The sequence below is a fragment of the Pyricularia oryzae genome, chromosome 2 (genome assembly GCF_000002495.2).
Source record: "Pyricularia oryzae 70-15 chromosome 2, whole genome shotgun sequence".
In the NCBI taxonomy this organism is placed as follows: domain Eukaryota; kingdom Fungi; phylum Ascomycota; class Sordariomycetes; order Magnaporthales; family Pyriculariaceae; genus Pyricularia; species Pyricularia oryzae.
The window spans coordinates 3,870,695-3,886,598 of record NC_017850.1 but is presented as its reverse complement, the minus strand read 5'-3'; the positions used below and the strand labels follow the sequence as shown (position 1 = coordinate 3,886,598).

Here is a 15,904-nt window from a genome sequence, read left to right as displayed (position 1 = left end):
TTGACATGCCGTTCTGCCGTTGGTTGAGGTTCTCTTCGGCGTAAAGTTTGACTGATCCACGGACTACCAAATGAGATTTTTGGTTTGCGAGAGGCTGGCACAAGTATGGGAGAAGAAGAACACATAGGAAGAACCAAGAAAAACGCTCATGCGTACGGAGTCATAGGTAGCTGGGTTCTGATGACGACGCATGAGCATTGAGGCTCCAGCGATGCCATCCCCCCCTTGGTAAACACCAACCGTGCTTTGTACATGTCTAAATAAATCAGGTACCTACGAATAAACTAGTTACCTTGATACCTAGATACCTACCTAGATATCGGGAGTGCAGCGCACACATTTATTATGGACGGCTGGTTCCAGAGAGCAACCTTAAACGAGACACGCGGCGTCGACTGGTACTGTCTGTGTCATTTGCTACCAAATGCTACTCAGGACGGGTAATACCCAAGAGAGGGTAATTATGGGGATCGGGGATGGAATCTTGGGGGGATATTGCGGGTCTACAGTGTTCAAGCTGCCTCGCCCCCCAACACTTCCCCCGCCAAAAAGGGACCCCATCCATAGTGCAAAGCACTGTCAGCGCTTACGTGGAGGGGAAGGGATAGACCAACCTGAAAGTGTGGAGAAAAGATATTATACGCTAAGCCAGAGTAGGAGTTCCTGTGACTAATGAAAGTCTCACTTTTGGTTCAAGTCACCCAAACCTGCTGGCATGTGGTGGTGAGATTTTTGGAGTAAAAACTGTCGGAGAAAGGTGAGAGTTTTGCCGACATGGGACGCATGGATGGTCGGGACCGATGGGGGGCCGCAATACCACAGTACAGTAGGAATAGTCCCTTTAGTGCGAGTACCTAACCTACCCTAAGCGTATCTGTTCAATTCTGTCACTTGGGTGTCATTGGGATCGAAATTGATTTTTTTCCCTTTGGCTCCTCTTCAAACCCTGAATTACGTCATTCTGCTCTCTGTTAGTACGGACGATATCCTCACTTGTTTTTTATTTTTGCACGCCTACCCCGAATTGACTCCAGCTTAGTTTATCCAAACGAGAACTTTTTTTTGGCCGTCTTCCCGAGTCGTCCGAGCTGATACGGGCTGCAATACGCCGCACCTGACCAAATTCCCTCAAGCTAACAACCTTACCTACCTACCTACCTATAGCAGGTAGGTGCCTTGAGACGGCAGACTTCATTTGAATTCAGACTTGCCGCGATTGACGATTTGGTAGGCGCGGATAGGTTAACCTTCGGGGAAGCCAAGGGTACCCTGCTGTAACTGGCCGACTACCGACACTCCCCTTGTTTAACCCCCTCACCATCCAGCTTGAATCGGAAATCCGTCTCTTTTTTTTCTTTCTTTTTATTCGCGAGACATATCGGCCCTTGGGTCCTTGAGCTACGTACTGTTTTACTGTACAGTTGGCTGGAACCTCGGGGCGACCGCTTTGGGAGACTGGGCTCGACCTGCAAAAAAAAAAAAAAAAAAAAAAAAACTATTTTTTTTGTTTCATTGTGATTTTTAATCAATATTACTGCTTTCGGGTCCAAACTCGCCCCTGATTTGACCGGCCCGCTTACCTCGTGGAATACTGGGGACCAGTGGCAAGCAAGCCACGGCCGCTAGACTCGGACTCGGGTCGCTCAAACTAGTTCTGAGCCTAGGTCTTGCCGCGTCTCTCCCAATCCACCAAAGTCCCTACGAAGTACATTTGAGTCCGTATCCTTATGGGGCCTCGTCATAGCGTCGTTCTACTGAGAGAGTATACAGGAGAGACGCGCGTGCATACTTGACCTCGCTGTCGACTTGCGACCTGAGCCATCACTGTTCTCCCCCCAAATATTCGGCCGCAGCTATGGAGAGCCAAATGATGGCGGCAACATTGTCGTCCTCGACGTCGTCGTCCAAGCCCGCGCCTCCGCAAAGCGAGATGGGCGCGGCAGGCAGTGCAAGAGAAAATGCCGCATCAGCATCCGCATCAGCGTCGGTTCCCAGGAAGAAATCACGGCGCGGCACCGATTCCGCAAATCAAAAGCGGCGCTGTGTCAGCACCGCATGTATCGCATGCCGCAAACGCAAGAGTAAGTGCGACGGTGCCAACCCGAGTTGCGCCGCGTGCGCCAGCGTCTACGGCACTGAGTGTGTATATGACCCGAACTCGGATCACCGTCGTAAGGGCGTCTACAAGGAAAAGATCGACAGTATGAAGGCGCAGGGCTCCACACTGCAGATTCTAATCGAGGCCATCCTCAATGCCGCCGAGGACGATGTGCCCAACATTGTAAAAAGGATAAGGACATGCGACAGCCTCGATGCTGTCGCCGATGCCCTCGCCAAGGAGGAACGTGCTGCGGTTGCCAAGGAGGAAGACGATTTCCCCTCCCGCATGGATGATGAGTACACAACGGATGGACCTACCGAGGGCGAAAGGGATCTCGCCCGCAAAATGGGTGAGCTACGGCTCGAAAACGGCCTTGTGCGCTTCATTGGCGGAACTTCTCATTTGATATACACTGGCGATCCACAAGAGTCGCACAGGCGACCAGAAACGGAGGGGCTCGCGCTCGACACCATGGACCCTCTAACCACCTGGACTAGGGTCACCACCGATACCCATCTCATCATCCACCTACTCAACATGTACTTCAACTGGCACTACCCATACTTTACTGCCATGTCAAAGAAGCTCTTTTACAGAGACTTGTTAGAAGGAAAGCCAAGATCCCCACCCACCCGAACCACCTACTGCTCTTCGCTTCTTGTCAACGCAATACTGGCTCTGGCATGCCACTTCACAAACGTACCGGGCGCATATGCCTTACCGGGTGACAGCGGTACGAAAGGAGACCATTTCTTCGCCGAGGCCAAGCGATTGATTGTGGAGAACGGCGAGTACGAACAGCCGCGGCTGACGACGGTTCAGGCCCTCGCCATCATGTCTGTGATCGAGGCGGGCAACGGGAGAGAAGCCAAGGGATGGGTTTATAGTGGCATGAGCTTCCGGATGGCTCAGGACATTGGACTGAACCTGGATCCCGGATCAATGGCGGCTTCAGGACTGGACGAAGAGGAGATCGATGCGCGACGAGTTACCTACTGGGGCTGCTTCCTGTTCGACAAATGCTGGTCCAACTACCTTGGAAGGTTACCACAACTGTTGAGGAGCAACTGCAACGTTCCAAAGTACGACGTTTTCCCGACCGAGGACGCCGAGATGTGGTCGCCTTATACGGACAGCGGCTACGACCAGTCGTCGGAGCAGCCATCCCGGGTTCGCGCCGTCGGGCTCCAATTAGTAAAGCTGTCAGAAATCAGCAGTGACCTCCTTCTCTTTTTCTACCACCCCAAGCACATCGGCAGGTCGAGTGGCAAGTCGGTTGAGTTGAAGAAGCTGAGCGAACTACATCGACGACTTGAGGAGTGGCGGAAAGAGTTGCCCTCAGAGTTTGAGCCCAAGGATGGCCAGTTACCCAATGTCATCCTGGTGCAGTACGTACATTCCCACGGAGCAGCAAAATCTACCAGTCTCCTCTCCCTTTTTTGGCCAAGTAAGAAATGAAAACTAACAAATCTCTGATGATTGACAGCATGTTCTTTCACCTGCAGTACATACACTTGTTTAGGCCGTTCCTGAGGTATGCTCCGGCAAACTCGCCTCTTCCGGCACACGTGTCGCCTCGCCGTATATGCACTGCCAATGCTGGAGCCATCTCCAAGTTGATGCGACTATATAAGAAGACATACAACCTGCACCAAATACCCAATATAGCTGTGTACATGCTTCATTCGGCGTGCACAATACATTTATTGAACTTGCCAGAAAAGGCTGCCAGGCGGGATATCATTCACGGAGTGAAGCATCTTGAAGAGATGTCTGAGGACTGGCTCTGTGCGAGGAGGACGTTAAGCATTTTCAGTGTGTTGGCACGGAAATGGCACGTCGAGCTGCCTGCCGAGGCTTCAATTGTCTTGAAGCGTACAGATGAGAAGTACGGAACTTTCAATACTGCCGAGGTGCCATCACCAAGCATGTACGCCAACACGACACCTAGTGCGGGCTGCGGTTCTGCCGGCTCACCCCTGAGCACGACCATGACGAACCTGCCCCAATCCGTAGCCCAAGAACCGGACCAGAACCAGCAGCAGCAGCAGCAGCAGCAATATGCGCCGGCCGGCATAAGTCGAAGGAATTCGAGAATGGATTCACAGACGCCTCAGGAATCAATGCATGCATCCATGCATCCTAGCATGCTAAGTGGGTATGAATCGGTCCCGCGGGCAGTGAACAAGCAGCAGCAGCAGAGTGTGGCATCGCAAGTTCCAAAATCTGTACCCTACGCGACCGCCAACAATACGGCTTGCGTGAGTTCAAGTGTGCCAATCTCGATGGGCGATGCGATGGCTACTATGAACTCGTGGGGAATCTCGCCCGTCACCCAACAACAGACCCAGACGATACCGGCCTATCATCATCAGCAACATCCACAAGCGCCACCGACGCAGGGGCAATCACAACGACCACGCCAATACTCGGCTATGCATCACAACGGCCACAATGTACCCGGCAACCCATCATCAGCAAATCGAGCTTCACCTACGACGACCAACCGTCAAGTAGCGCCGCAATTTCTAGGCACGCTCGACGGTCAGGAATGGTTCCTGAAGGATAGTGTCAACTGGCATCAGAACTTTGAGGCATGGGGGTTGGGTGACAGCGTGCAGACGAACGTAGGCGGACAAGGAGCGGGAGGTATGGGCGGGCCCACGGGTACCGGGACCGGCATGCCTGATGCGGCGAGTATGTTTATGTTCAGGGGAAGTAATGGCATGCGCGACAACGATGGTGGGATCGACGTGTCTGTCTTTGACTCGCTTGATACAACCATGAATGGGCTAGATCACCTGTCTGGTCTTGAATGACAGGACTTGCGATTTAGATTAGGTGTTGACGCTGGTCCCATGGCTATGATCGGGGGGGTTTGTTGATGTAGAAGGAGGGGTTGATGTTTGGGCAATAATTTAGGCCACTTCTTGAGTAAATATTCACTTTTGTATTTTCTTTTGTTTATTTTTATATTTTATTTCGGTTATTTAGTTTGTTTGGCTGCAATACCATTTGCTGGTGGGTTTCAAGTTTCGGTAAACCAGGCAAAGGAGAAAGGGGCCAAAGACAAAATGGGGGGGAGTCAGGAAAACTTGGGTATGGATGGTTCTGATTTATAGCGCTTCTGAGTGTGACTCTATTTAGGCCAGTATCTATATTAACACTTTATCTTTATTTTGACATGTCACTGCTGTCATGGAGGACCATTGAATTCCAACTGTATCCCGGCAAGAAAACACAACAGGATGACCCACGTTCTTCGCCTGCATGACGCCGGACTAGCCTTGCCGATGCTTCTCCTCATCCTCCATGACCCTCAACAGCTCCCTGAACTCGGCAGCCTCGGTCTCCATATCGGCCATTGACCTCGCGACACGATCGGCATCCTCGATCTTGGGGAACCCACCACCGGGCAGCGGCCTCCCCGCCTCCCGCGAGTGGAGATCCCACAGGGCACCGCCGACGTTGCCATCCTCGTTGGCCATGCCGACGTAGAGCTCGTCGGGCTCGCCGGCCCGGGCCGCGGCCTCGCCACCTTTTGGTCGCGGGATGACGTGGACGTGGACGTGCGGCACGGTCTGGCCCGCCTCGGGACCGTCCTGGACCGCAATGTTGAAGGACCCGCCCTGTACGATACTAGCAGCTGCATCAGCACTAGCGGCACCAGACGAGGACGACGATGGCGAAAAGAACCTGCGCGCGAGCATGTGCTGGATGCGCCGCACCGCGCTAAACAGGTCCGTCAGCTCGGCGGTCGTCAGGTCCGTCAGGCGCCGGTGCGGGACCAGCGGGCACACCAGGACGTGGCCCGGGAGCAGGGGCTTGATGTTGACCAGGGCGAAGGAGTGGGCGGTGCGGTGGAACACCTGCGTCGTCACCTCGTAGGGTCCAAATTGGGTCTTGGGCGCGGTCTGCGAGGAAGAGTTGGATGCCATCCTGACGGGGACTATTGTTTTGGTGATGCTATTTTTGGTAATGGTAGCAGCAGCAGCAGCAGCAGTGATATGAGTGGTGATGGTGCTGGTTGGGATGACTCGTTGGCGATAGCTCCAGGTCGCCGAGATGGGTTTGGTGATGCAGAGTCGCGTGGTAATTGACGATGGCGCTGGGATTTTTGGCATTATTTTTTCTCAACTTCGGTACGTGTATTTCCCTAAGTGGATGATTTCATAATGCGAATAATGACTTTTTTTTTTCAACGTCGATTTAGTGATTGGTTGTTATGATCCTCCTTCTACTGGCACAGCGGTAATTTTCGCTGGATACAGTACAAATTCTGGTTCGTGACAGCGCCCAAATCGGCGCGCATCTAGGGCCCATCTGGGGGGGGGTTAACCTATGAACCTTCAAGTTACTTTTACATGGGTAACTCGGCAGAATTATTTACAACCCTTATTGTCATGTTTGGCTGCGGTATTATAAAATCCCGTATCAGTCTATACTATTGATTTCCATGCGATTCTTATCGTATTTGAAATACTTTTAACCCCATATGCCATGCCCCAGGCAATCAAACACGAAAGAAACGACAGAAACAGCAAGCTGTTGACAGGGAACCCGACCAAGAAATAACTAGTATGGCAAGCTACGTTCGCCTGGTCTAATAGATGGAAACGCTAGGAGATCCACGCTCATCGTATCTGGAAGTAAGAGATCGAGAAACCGTTCATCGTGGTGGGCACGTACTTTATTCCGAAGCCAGCAAGATCAGATGGCCAACTATCCCCCTCCGCGCAAATGGGTACTTCGCACGACGTACCTGAGCCTGAGTATTTAACTAGAGTTTAATGAGTAGCTTTCTCGGGAAGGTGGTGTGTGTTGGGAGGAGTGCAGGTACGATGACGGCGAGGTTTTATTTATTTTTAGCTTTTTCAGAGGAGGAAAAAAAAAAAAAAAAAAAAAAAAAAGACGTCTAAACGCTACATAGAAGTATCCGAGCTTGAGTAGCCAGGCCCAGGACGCAATCGCTATCTGGTGATCATCGTCACAACGGCGATGCATCAGGTGCTAGTCAATGGGTGGCGTTCGTACGGGAATAAATGACGAGGGACAGACAGCAGACCCTGACGATCACCACGCCGGAAAAGTGCCGGAGATAGAAACCGATTTGTGTGCGACATTAGAATATTTCCGCGCTGACAACCTGCCCACGTAGCGGGCACATGACTTGTCAGTCAGTCCATCACCCTTTTCAGAGTCCGTCTCTATTATCAGACTAGTTCTAACGCAAACAACCCGAACTCCAGCAAGATCCATGTCATGTGTGTATCACTTGCGTCCCAACCCAGTCTAGATGGAGTCATACGACAAAGCAACGACTCATAGTCTTATGTATTCCGCGGTAAACCAACGCAACTACAAAGGAAAACTTTGAGCCAAACAAAAAGAGAGTACTACTAGCCACGTCCTAATCTTACAGGGACAACCTCCTCGTCAGAAACTCCATCCTCGTAATCCCAGGCCCTAGCTGGAGTCGGAGAGACGTCTTCATCGGTCACCTCCTTCATGTAGACTGTTACGATTCGACGTTAGCTTTTTGGCCATGTCAAGGGAACACCGCAATACCGAGCGACGTAGGAAGAAAACACAGTTGTCATCAACTTACCATAGGGCCTCACAAAAAAGGCTAGGGACAACGCGAGGACAAAAATGACCACCAACAGCACATATACCGCCTGTGGAAATGACTCAACAGTCGCTGCATACAAGCCGCTGATGGCCAGCGGGAACAGAACCCGGGCGAGCGCATGCAACAGACCAATGGCACCAAGAAGAGACCCAACTTGGTCGGCTGGGACATGCTTCGTCAGCGCCGACTGGGTGGTCGGAGACACCAGCCCACCCATAGCTGCCACGACGGCGCTCAGCAGGAACAAGGCCGGCGTCCTCACCAGGATATAACCGGTAACACCCAGGATGTCTGACAAGATAGCGCCGCGCAGCAGCCACATGTCCAACCTGTCGGAGCCCGCATTGTTCTTCTCGACAGCGGCGCCATGGCTCAGGCCCCTCTTGCGTGCGGCAGGTCGGATGCGGAACACGTAGTTCAAAGCCGGCAAGATCCCCAAAAGGGCACACACGCGTACAAGCGACACTAGCGACACGAAGTTGGACGTCTCGAGGTTGCGCCAGCCAAACATCAGCTCACTGTACAGGATCGTCACCTGGCCGGAGCCCATGGTGGCGCCGAGGAACATGGTGTCGATGGTAGCCAGTAAGAGCAGGTTGCGTCTGACGGAAGCATTGGTGGCGCCCCGGGGGTAGAGCACCTTGAGGGGCCTCAGGGGGTTCGGTGCACCTCGGATGGATGCCGCAACCCTCCTGTACCAAGGCGCAGAGTTTCCAGTCCAAGTAACGACGCGCTTGGCCCGACGGTCGCCGTCCTCAGTGTGCTTTTCGCGAGCTATCAACTGCCTCTTCTGGGAGACTGACTCGGGAACTATGGAGAGGATCAGGACGACGAAGCAAAGGTGGCAGCCAAGAGTCACGTAAAACACCGAGACCAGCTCGTGCGTCAACTTCTCAACCATGTACCCGGCAAGCACGGGGCCAAATGCCAAGCCGGCGTACAAGGCGGAGTGCAGGTACCCGATAGCCACACCTCGCTTCCGAGGAGGCGTGCAGTCGGAAACATACGAGTGACCAACCACGGACGCCGCAGTGAAGGAGCCGCCGAGTCCATCAAGAGCGGCAGCAACCAATAGCCAGTTGAGGTGGACCGTCTCAGGAAACTTGACGGCCAGGATCACAACCAGCTCGCCAATGATACCGCCGGCCGAAGCTACCACCAGCAGACGCTTCCGGCCGTAGCGGTCAGACAGGGAACCGATCTTGGGAACGGTGAAGGCGCTTAGCAGACCGGTGATGAGGTTCATCGTCATCATGAACGTGGCAGCCTCTCTCTGTACACGGGCTTGGGTCGACCCGGAGGTGCACTGCGAGTCATCGAGACCCGGAACTACTGGAATAAAGACAAAGCCGGGGTCGGATTGTGCTCGTTCCGACAGGTAGCGATTACAGACGAGATCCAAGATCCTGATAAGAGAAGCTGTTCAGTCCGCTGCTGCCGGCCACCTAACTGCGGGCGCGTCGCACGGGGTTGAGAGAGCTTACAGGTTGAGCTTTGGGACAATAGAGCCACCAAAGGCAAGGGTAAATAGCAAATATGGCCCTATCAGCCAGTAGACCTAGAATACAGGATCAGCTTGCGTTTCAAAGTGCATAGGGCGAGATCCATGACCTCGGGATATTTGAAGGCAGCGAGGCCATACCGAAGCTCTCCTCCATCGGGGCACCTGGCTGAACTCTTCGTCGCCAAGCCAATCGGCTCCGTCTCCGGTCGCGGCTGATCCGGACCGATCTTGGAATGAGGAGTCGTCACGGGTACCGGCGCCGGAATCTAACAGCGACGTCGCTTCGGTCGGGATCCCCTCGGCGCCTATTCCTGCAGCACCGTAGTTGTTGGACGACATCTCGTCCGTTGAATATGCAGGCTAGCTGCACTGCCGAGTGGCAAATGGTTGATGTTATGCGACTTGCCGATTTAGATCGGTCATGAACATCAAGATTAAGAAAGGTGAAAAAAAAAGGGATCGCGGAGAGGTGTTGCGATTCAAACAAACAAATTAAAGAAAATGTACGCGGAGGGCATCAGTGACGAATCGATTGTCTCTGTCGTCATTCAAAAGAACGATACCCCGATAACCCCGAATAAAGCCCTGCCAAGACGGTCGGTATTTGCTTCCAAAAATGAATGGCTACCGCAACATCGCCCGGCGTTATCTGTAAGGAAATGATTCCAAAATAACTCCTCTATGGATACTGAGCAATCCCACGTGGGCTCAAGGGCTGGCTCGCGATACCGCGTTCTGTTTGTTGATTGATGATAGCTTGACAGTCGGTTACAGGGGAATCGCAGCCAAAGTCAGGCCCAGTTCCTCATGTCGAGAAGGAAGATTAGATGGTGAAAGGGATAAGCCCTTAAGCCCCGGATCCAGCTAGAGCAACGTGAACCTGGGACGCGAACGAGGTGGCAGCTCGAACACTTCTGTGGGGACAAAACTGCAAGCTAGGTAGGTTCGGACGAAAGAACAAAAAGCAAAAAAAAAAGTTCGGTTTCCTGCAAGACCTGAGCCAAATAATATTCAAATCAGGCGAAACATCTGGGGCCAATTTGAAAAGAATTAGGCACTAGGAACTACTACGTACGTAGTGTAGTATGTACCTCGGTTTATGAAGCATTGTCGAGGGGAAAAAAATACTACTGGTACGGACATCGGAGTGGACTTTACCCCGTTTCTCACCTCTTTATGCTCTCCTTGTCGGTTTTTTAACACCAGATATGGTACCAAATACTGTACGCCGTGTCAAACTTGGCGTTATCATTCTGATTGTATTTCAAAGCAATGCGAAACGCGGCCAGCGAATGCCGACGCGACAGCTGGGGTTTTTGGCAACCAAGGACCAGACATGCACCAATGATCCATCGAGCTAGCCAATCGATGACGAAAGCGCCACCCGTAGCTGCAAGCGTTCCTTGCAGGGTTAAGGCACTTGCTAGCGGGAGGAACTGTACTGTACCTACCTTGTACGACGTGCTAGATTACCTACTCCGTACCGGATTCCACCTCCTGGCAAGGCACGTGGGGTGATGCAGGCGCCAAGCATTAGTCGGGTTGTGGGGGAACGGCATGCTTTACTATTATGCCAGCCGCCCCAGGTACGGTACACCAAAGCTTACGTGGTACTCCATGCTCAAAGCTGCTCCATGATCTGCAATTCTTGTTCAAAGTCCATAAGCTTAAAACTACTTTCTCGTATAATTACAAATTCACTTGTTCCGATAATACAAGCCCCATGCGATATACGCTATCATCTTGGACAACCCCGAAAAGACGCCATACACAGCACCAGCCGCAGCTGCTGTTCCCAATTTACAAACGGGGTAGCCTTTTGGAAGAGAGACGCGAACAATCAAAGAAAGTCAGTAATCGACCCCCCTAGAGCGGTTAGAAAAAGGAAAAAAAAAAAAAAAAGACTCACCTAGGTTTTGTGCCATCGCTGCAAAAGTAACTCCTGCTATAGCATCCCATACCACCGTCGTGATCCACAAGGCCAATGTTCTTGAGTAGTGGAAGGTGTTCATTGACTCGCCGCTGAATTTGTCTTCTTTTCTGTACCTGTTGACGGCTATGGACAACAGCACCAAACAATTGTCAGCCGGCCATTCCCAGACGAGCTGGCCTCAAAGGCCGAGATTGCCGTTGACACTAACCAAAATACATCCCATAACCCTCCGGTAACTGTAACGGAAGCGCAGCCACTAGTGCAGCTTTGAGAAGCGCCGTAGGAGCTGTTGACTCGCCAAAAAGGTAATCATTAGCGTGCTTTCCCCCCTAAAAACCTTGAAAACACTTAGACCCTCTTCATCAACTGTACTCACTGTCTCCTATGAGGGCATACGACACCTGAGCGGTCACGAGGACGCATATGCCAAATATTGTCGCCATGATGATGATCAGCATCGTCGCCGCGACGCTGGTCAGGTTTGCCAATCCCAAAAACCCGAGGAATGCCAAGATTCCGGCCTTGGTGGCTCCCGCCTGTGCGCCGAGGCCAAGTGCTTGTGCCGTGACGGGTCTGCCTTCGACGTGAGCCCCGGCGGCGACCGCTGCGGGGCCGGCTGCGGCGTTGAAGGCGATGTCGATAGCCGAGAGGACGACGAATAGGACAACTTTTCATGAGCAGTATTTACATTTTAGTACTGTATCAGGTCATAGGTGTCACAATGCAGATCCTGTGTAAGACGACGTACCTGTCCAAATGCGATCGATTGGGTGCATCATTTTTGCGGTTTTTCTTGTTGTTTCCTTTTTGCACACTATGTGTACAAACCAAGATGGTGTAATCCCAAGGAATGAATGTGTCTACCAATGTGCAAAATATTGTATTACATTCATTGTCCTGGGAGCCGATGACATCGTTGCGGCAAAAGAGGCCAACGTCGTATTTGCGACGAAAGTATAAAAGCCGAGGCCGAACATCAGAGTGATAAACAAATCACCACCGCCGATGCTGAAACAATGCGTGAAGAGTCAGTCCGTCTTGAAATAAGAAAACGAGATGCACAATTTTGCCTGAACACTTTGGATTGGGCCTCAGCCACGCATTTCTAAATTGGTACTGGACGGGGGTTTGTGCGTCTCCCGGCTGACACTGCAGGATTCCTCTGGAGCCGATAGTGTGGATGGCACAGCCAGCCAATTGGTGCAAAACCGAATGGTCAGAGGTTCAGCTGCTGAAATCTCTTACCCTGCTCTGCCGTCTTACCCTTTGCGAGGGAAGAGTGGTTGGGCCAGTTTGGGCTGGGTCGGGTTTTTGGTTTTCTTTTTGGAAGGACCTTTCATTTTCTCGTCCAAGTCGTATTCAAGTCGCAGCGAAAAAAAGGTGGTCAGCGTCTCGCAGTTTTGAATTATCACCAAATCCAAACGAGGCCGGAAACATTTGCCTTGAGTAGGGTATACACCTTCCTGGGCGGAGTTCCATGTATAGCTTGAATAGCGACGATTTTGAATGAAACGATCATGGTTGTAACCCATTCTGGATAAACGCGATAGACTTGTATAAGGTAATGTTGGAAAAGCCAGACGACTACGAGCCATGGATTCCACAGAAGCCAGATGCGAGATAGCAGCGAATCCGGATGTTAGTGGTGTTGGTGTAAGTTTAAAACAAACCTGCCATCCCAGTCGCCGAACCGCACGCACCTGACACTCATAAACCCAATCTGTTCTTTTTTTATCAGATCAGAATATCGATATACGCACTGTGCCTGACCGGCAAGCTCTTCAGCTACCTGGTCAAGATCCTCGTGTGCGAGCGGACCAACTCGGAAGACTTCTCCCGGAGCACCGTCGCCGCGCTCAGCCTGCAGGGTCTCTCGCTGCTGTGCACGGCCGTCGTGCAGACGTTTCAAGGCCAGCTCACGCTCTTCCACGCCGTCGTGGTGCTGCATCTGCTGGCTCTGCTGGGCATAAACCTGGCCTCGCGCGGCCGGTACCGCGGCAGCAAGCTGGCGCGCCACGCTGTCGATGCCGTTATCGTTGCCGCGGCCGTCGTCATCTTCGTCGCCTTCAACGTCTACGTCTGGGTCCACGCCCCGAGCCTGGGCCCGCAGCCAGAGTGTAACGCCTCGACCGTGTACGTCGTCTTTGGCGTTAGGGTCCACGCAACAGACCCCGTCTTCCGCTACATCGCCCTGGCCACGCTCGCGGTGGGACCGGGTGCCTTTGCCGTGCTCATGTGCCTTGGAATCCCCTCGCTGGGTGTCGCACTGTGCTATGGGGCGTGTCAGCGGCGCGCGGGAGACAGGCGGAGTGGGGACGTCCATCGGCATAGGAATGGAATCTCGTGCTTGGGCGGCCACTGCAGCGTGACCTGGACCGATCCAAACTCGGGGGCGGCATCGGAAATGGACGCCGAGGAAGATGATCACGTCTCCGAATTCTTGCGCGTTGTGGCGTACTTGGCGTTTTCAATCTATGCCATCGTGTCCCTGGAGAAAATGACCAATGCCAACAATGTGTCGGCCGAGGAGAGCGAATGGACGTTTGGCCAGGTCATCGCCATTTTTTTGCTAGCTGGCACTCTCTACGAGCTTCTTAGCGTTGTTATCTCCAGTTATGACAGCAAGCAGCGTCAAGCTGCAAATCCGGTCGGTATTCCCCTAGATTCAGTTCACTGAGTAAACACTGGTGAAGCTCACCTGTCAACTGAGTTTTGCCCACACGACTTGGTAGTATTACATGAGATCTTTGGACTTTTGTCTTAGCCTGTTCGTATTCCGACAAACGATGATCTGCTTTCCCTGATGCTCAAATATGTTTACATAAGATTTATATCACAAAAAGAAAAGACAATGGCGATAAGCAGGCTCAAACCATGGACGGCCCTCATGCGCTAGAGAACCTCGCCTGCTGGCTGGCGAAAAACTTCTTCGACTCCAAACACCTCTCGCTCTTGCAGCCGGGGCAGCGTAGGCCCATCTGGGTAGAGCAAGCAAGGCCACTGTGGAGGTGCTCCTTGGCAATATCGGCCAAGGCCTTGATAAAGACCTTGCTACCGTTGAGACTCTCGACACGCTTGACCGTATCGGGGTGTCCGGAGTCACCAATAACTTCTTGGTCGAGCTCAAACAACGTCTCGATGTGGTCAGATGTAAATGCGATCGGAATCAGAACAATGTCTTTCTGGCCCTTGGAAACGTATTCCTCGACCGAAGTTGACGTTTGAGGTCCTAGCCATGGCTGGGGGCCAACCTGCGACTGCCAGCAAAGACGGTAGGGGTTTGAGAATCCCAATCGCTGCATCACACCGTAGACGGTGGCCGCAACTTCGGCGGGGTAGGGATCTCCTATACGGCTGTCAGTATATGCCATCGTCTGTCGAGCTTGAGCTTGCAAGCGAATAATAACTCACCTCTGTTTACCACAGTCATAGGTAGACTGTGGGCCGAAAACATCAACACAGCCTTGTTTCTCCTTTCCTCTGGGTACTCAGCCAACTTCGCCTCAATATTCTGGGCAAAAGCTTCCACCAGTCCCGCGTGGACGGGCCATCGGTCAATGACGCTCCACTGTATTGTGCCATCGTTCACCTTTGAGAGCGCCGCGGATGAACCACCATCAGCCTCGGCCGACTTGCCTTCAAGCCTTTGCCTCCACTTCCACAGCTCGTTCAGGCTGCTCCCCGTCGTCGAACACGAGTACTGAGGGTACTGCGTGAACGCAACCGCCCTACCGCCCTTGCCGTTGCCGAAGCCGTCAGCCAAAAGGCGGTTGTACATCTCCTCGGTCAGCGGATTTGCGTAGCGGAAGGCGACGTAGGGCTTATGCGGCGCCGTCTCGGGCGAGATCTTGTCGAGCAGCTTGCACATCTCAGCGTTCTGGTGCTCGGACCATTTGCGAATCGGCGAGCCACCGCCAATGGCTGCGTATTGGCCCTGGATCTTGGGAGTTCTTCGCTTCGAGATCCATTGCGCCAGGTACTTTTGCAACGGGCCGAAGGGGATCAGGTCGGCGTCGGACTGTCACAAACCGCCATCGGAATCTACGTTAGTGTTACTGTTGCTAAAAGTTTCTTGGTGGCCGGGCGAATGGCATACAAAGAGCCTGAGCAGGAAGTCGTGGACCTCCTCAGTGGTAGAGGGGCCTCCCATGTTCAAAAAGACCATGGCCGTTGGGCCCTTGGATCCTGTGGCATCTTGGGTGACGGGCGGCACTGGCGTCGCAAATGCTCTGGTCTGGAGAGCCGACGAAGGTAATGTCCTCAAGCCATTCGCAGCAAAGCGGGATGATCCGGTTTGCGAAAACGTTTGGCAAAGCTGCCTTGCTGGATGGCGCATCGCCACCATTATTGCGTGTATAGATCACAGCGGAAGGGAATCTCCTGCTGCGACAACAGAACAGAACAAGCTAGGTGGGTAAGGTACCTAAGCTGGATCTTGGAAACGATTCAGTAGTTATCGGCAATCCTCAGAGATAATGTCGGACTAGTCAAGACCGAGTTTTGTAGATGTGAATGAAGAACAGGAAACGCTACGGTGAATGGATCAGTGGCAGACTTTGCTCTTGTCGGGGAGCCCGGGATAAATCCAAAAGTCACTTTATCGGGCGGAACTGTCAAAGAGGCCGTCTTTGCGATGATCTCAGAACACTGGTACGACCTTCCATGCGCGCCCCACTGCGGAGGAGCTTCCCCTGCCAATTGACAGCCATTACGAATCAGACAGGCGAGGCGGGA

General features: G+C 52.7%; 6 protein-coding genes across 6 annotated transcripts; 2 read left to right on the top strand and 4 right to left on the bottom strand.

Annotated features, from left to right (window-relative positions):
- Window positions 1–901: 901 nt before the first annotated feature.
- MGG_01518 (nitrogen assimilation transcription factor nit-4) lies at window positions 902–5,307 on the top strand. The gene is made up of 2 exons (XM_003714443.1): window positions 902–3,489; window positions 3,588–5,307. The coding sequence occupies exons 1-2, from the start codon at window positions 1,856–1,858 to the stop codon at window positions 4,918–4,920; spliced, it is 2,967 nt and encodes a 988-aa protein (XP_003714491.1). The 5' UTR covers window positions 902–1,855; the 3' UTR covers window positions 4,921–5,307.
- On the bottom strand, window positions 5,186–6,388 carry MGG_01517 (uncharacterized protein). Its single transcript, XM_003714442.1, has one exon. It carries the CDS (start codon window positions 6,223–6,225, stop codon window positions 5,383–5,385), a length of 843 nt encoding a protein of 280 aa, XP_003714490.1. The 5' UTR covers window positions 6,226–6,388; the 3' UTR covers window positions 5,186–5,382.
- Window positions 6,389–7,021: 633 nt separating this feature from the next.
- Window positions 7,022–10,485, bottom strand: MGG_01516 (uncharacterized protein). Its single transcript, XM_003714441.1, has 4 exons — window positions 9,376–10,485; window positions 9,218–9,291; window positions 7,710–9,139; window positions 7,022–7,616 (listed from the first exon to the last, which is right to left on the bottom strand). The coding sequence occupies exons 1-4, from the start codon at window positions 9,574–9,576 to the stop codon at window positions 7,501–7,503; spliced, it is 1,821 nt and encodes a 606-aa protein (XP_003714489.1). The 5' UTR covers window positions 9,577–10,485; the 3' UTR covers window positions 7,022–7,500.
- Window positions 10,486–10,864: 379 nt separating this feature from the next.
- On the bottom strand, window positions 10,865–13,131 carry MGG_15725 (uncharacterized protein). Its single transcript, XM_003714440.1, has 6 exons — window positions 12,871–13,131; window positions 11,919–12,754; window positions 11,547–11,837; window positions 11,379–11,456; window positions 11,147–11,293; window positions 10,865–11,053 (listed from the first exon to the last, which is right to left on the bottom strand). The coding sequence occupies exons 2-6, from the start codon at window positions 11,947–11,949 to the stop codon at window positions 10,935–10,937; spliced, it is 666 nt and encodes a 221-aa protein (XP_003714488.1). The 5' UTR covers window positions 11,950–12,754; window positions 12,871–13,131; the 3' UTR covers window positions 10,865–10,934.
- MGG_15724 (uncharacterized protein) lies at window positions 12,439–14,102 on the top strand. The gene is made up of 2 exons (XM_003714439.1): window positions 12,439–12,823; window positions 12,909–14,102. The coding sequence occupies exons 1-2, from the start codon at window positions 12,764–12,766 to the stop codon at window positions 13,845–13,847; spliced, it is 999 nt and encodes a 332-aa protein (XP_003714487.1). The 5' UTR covers window positions 12,439–12,763; the 3' UTR covers window positions 13,848–14,102.
- Window positions 13,117–15,867, bottom strand: MGG_15723 (ferrochelatase). Its single transcript, XM_003714438.1, has 3 exons — window positions 15,267–15,867; window positions 14,582–15,188; window positions 13,117–14,516 (listed from the first exon to the last, which is right to left on the bottom strand). The coding sequence occupies exons 1-3, from the start codon at window positions 15,513–15,515 to the stop codon at window positions 14,056–14,058; spliced, it is 1,317 nt and encodes a 438-aa protein (XP_003714486.1). The 5' UTR covers window positions 15,516–15,867; the 3' UTR covers window positions 13,117–14,055.
- Window positions 15,868–15,904: the final 37 nt, after the last annotated feature.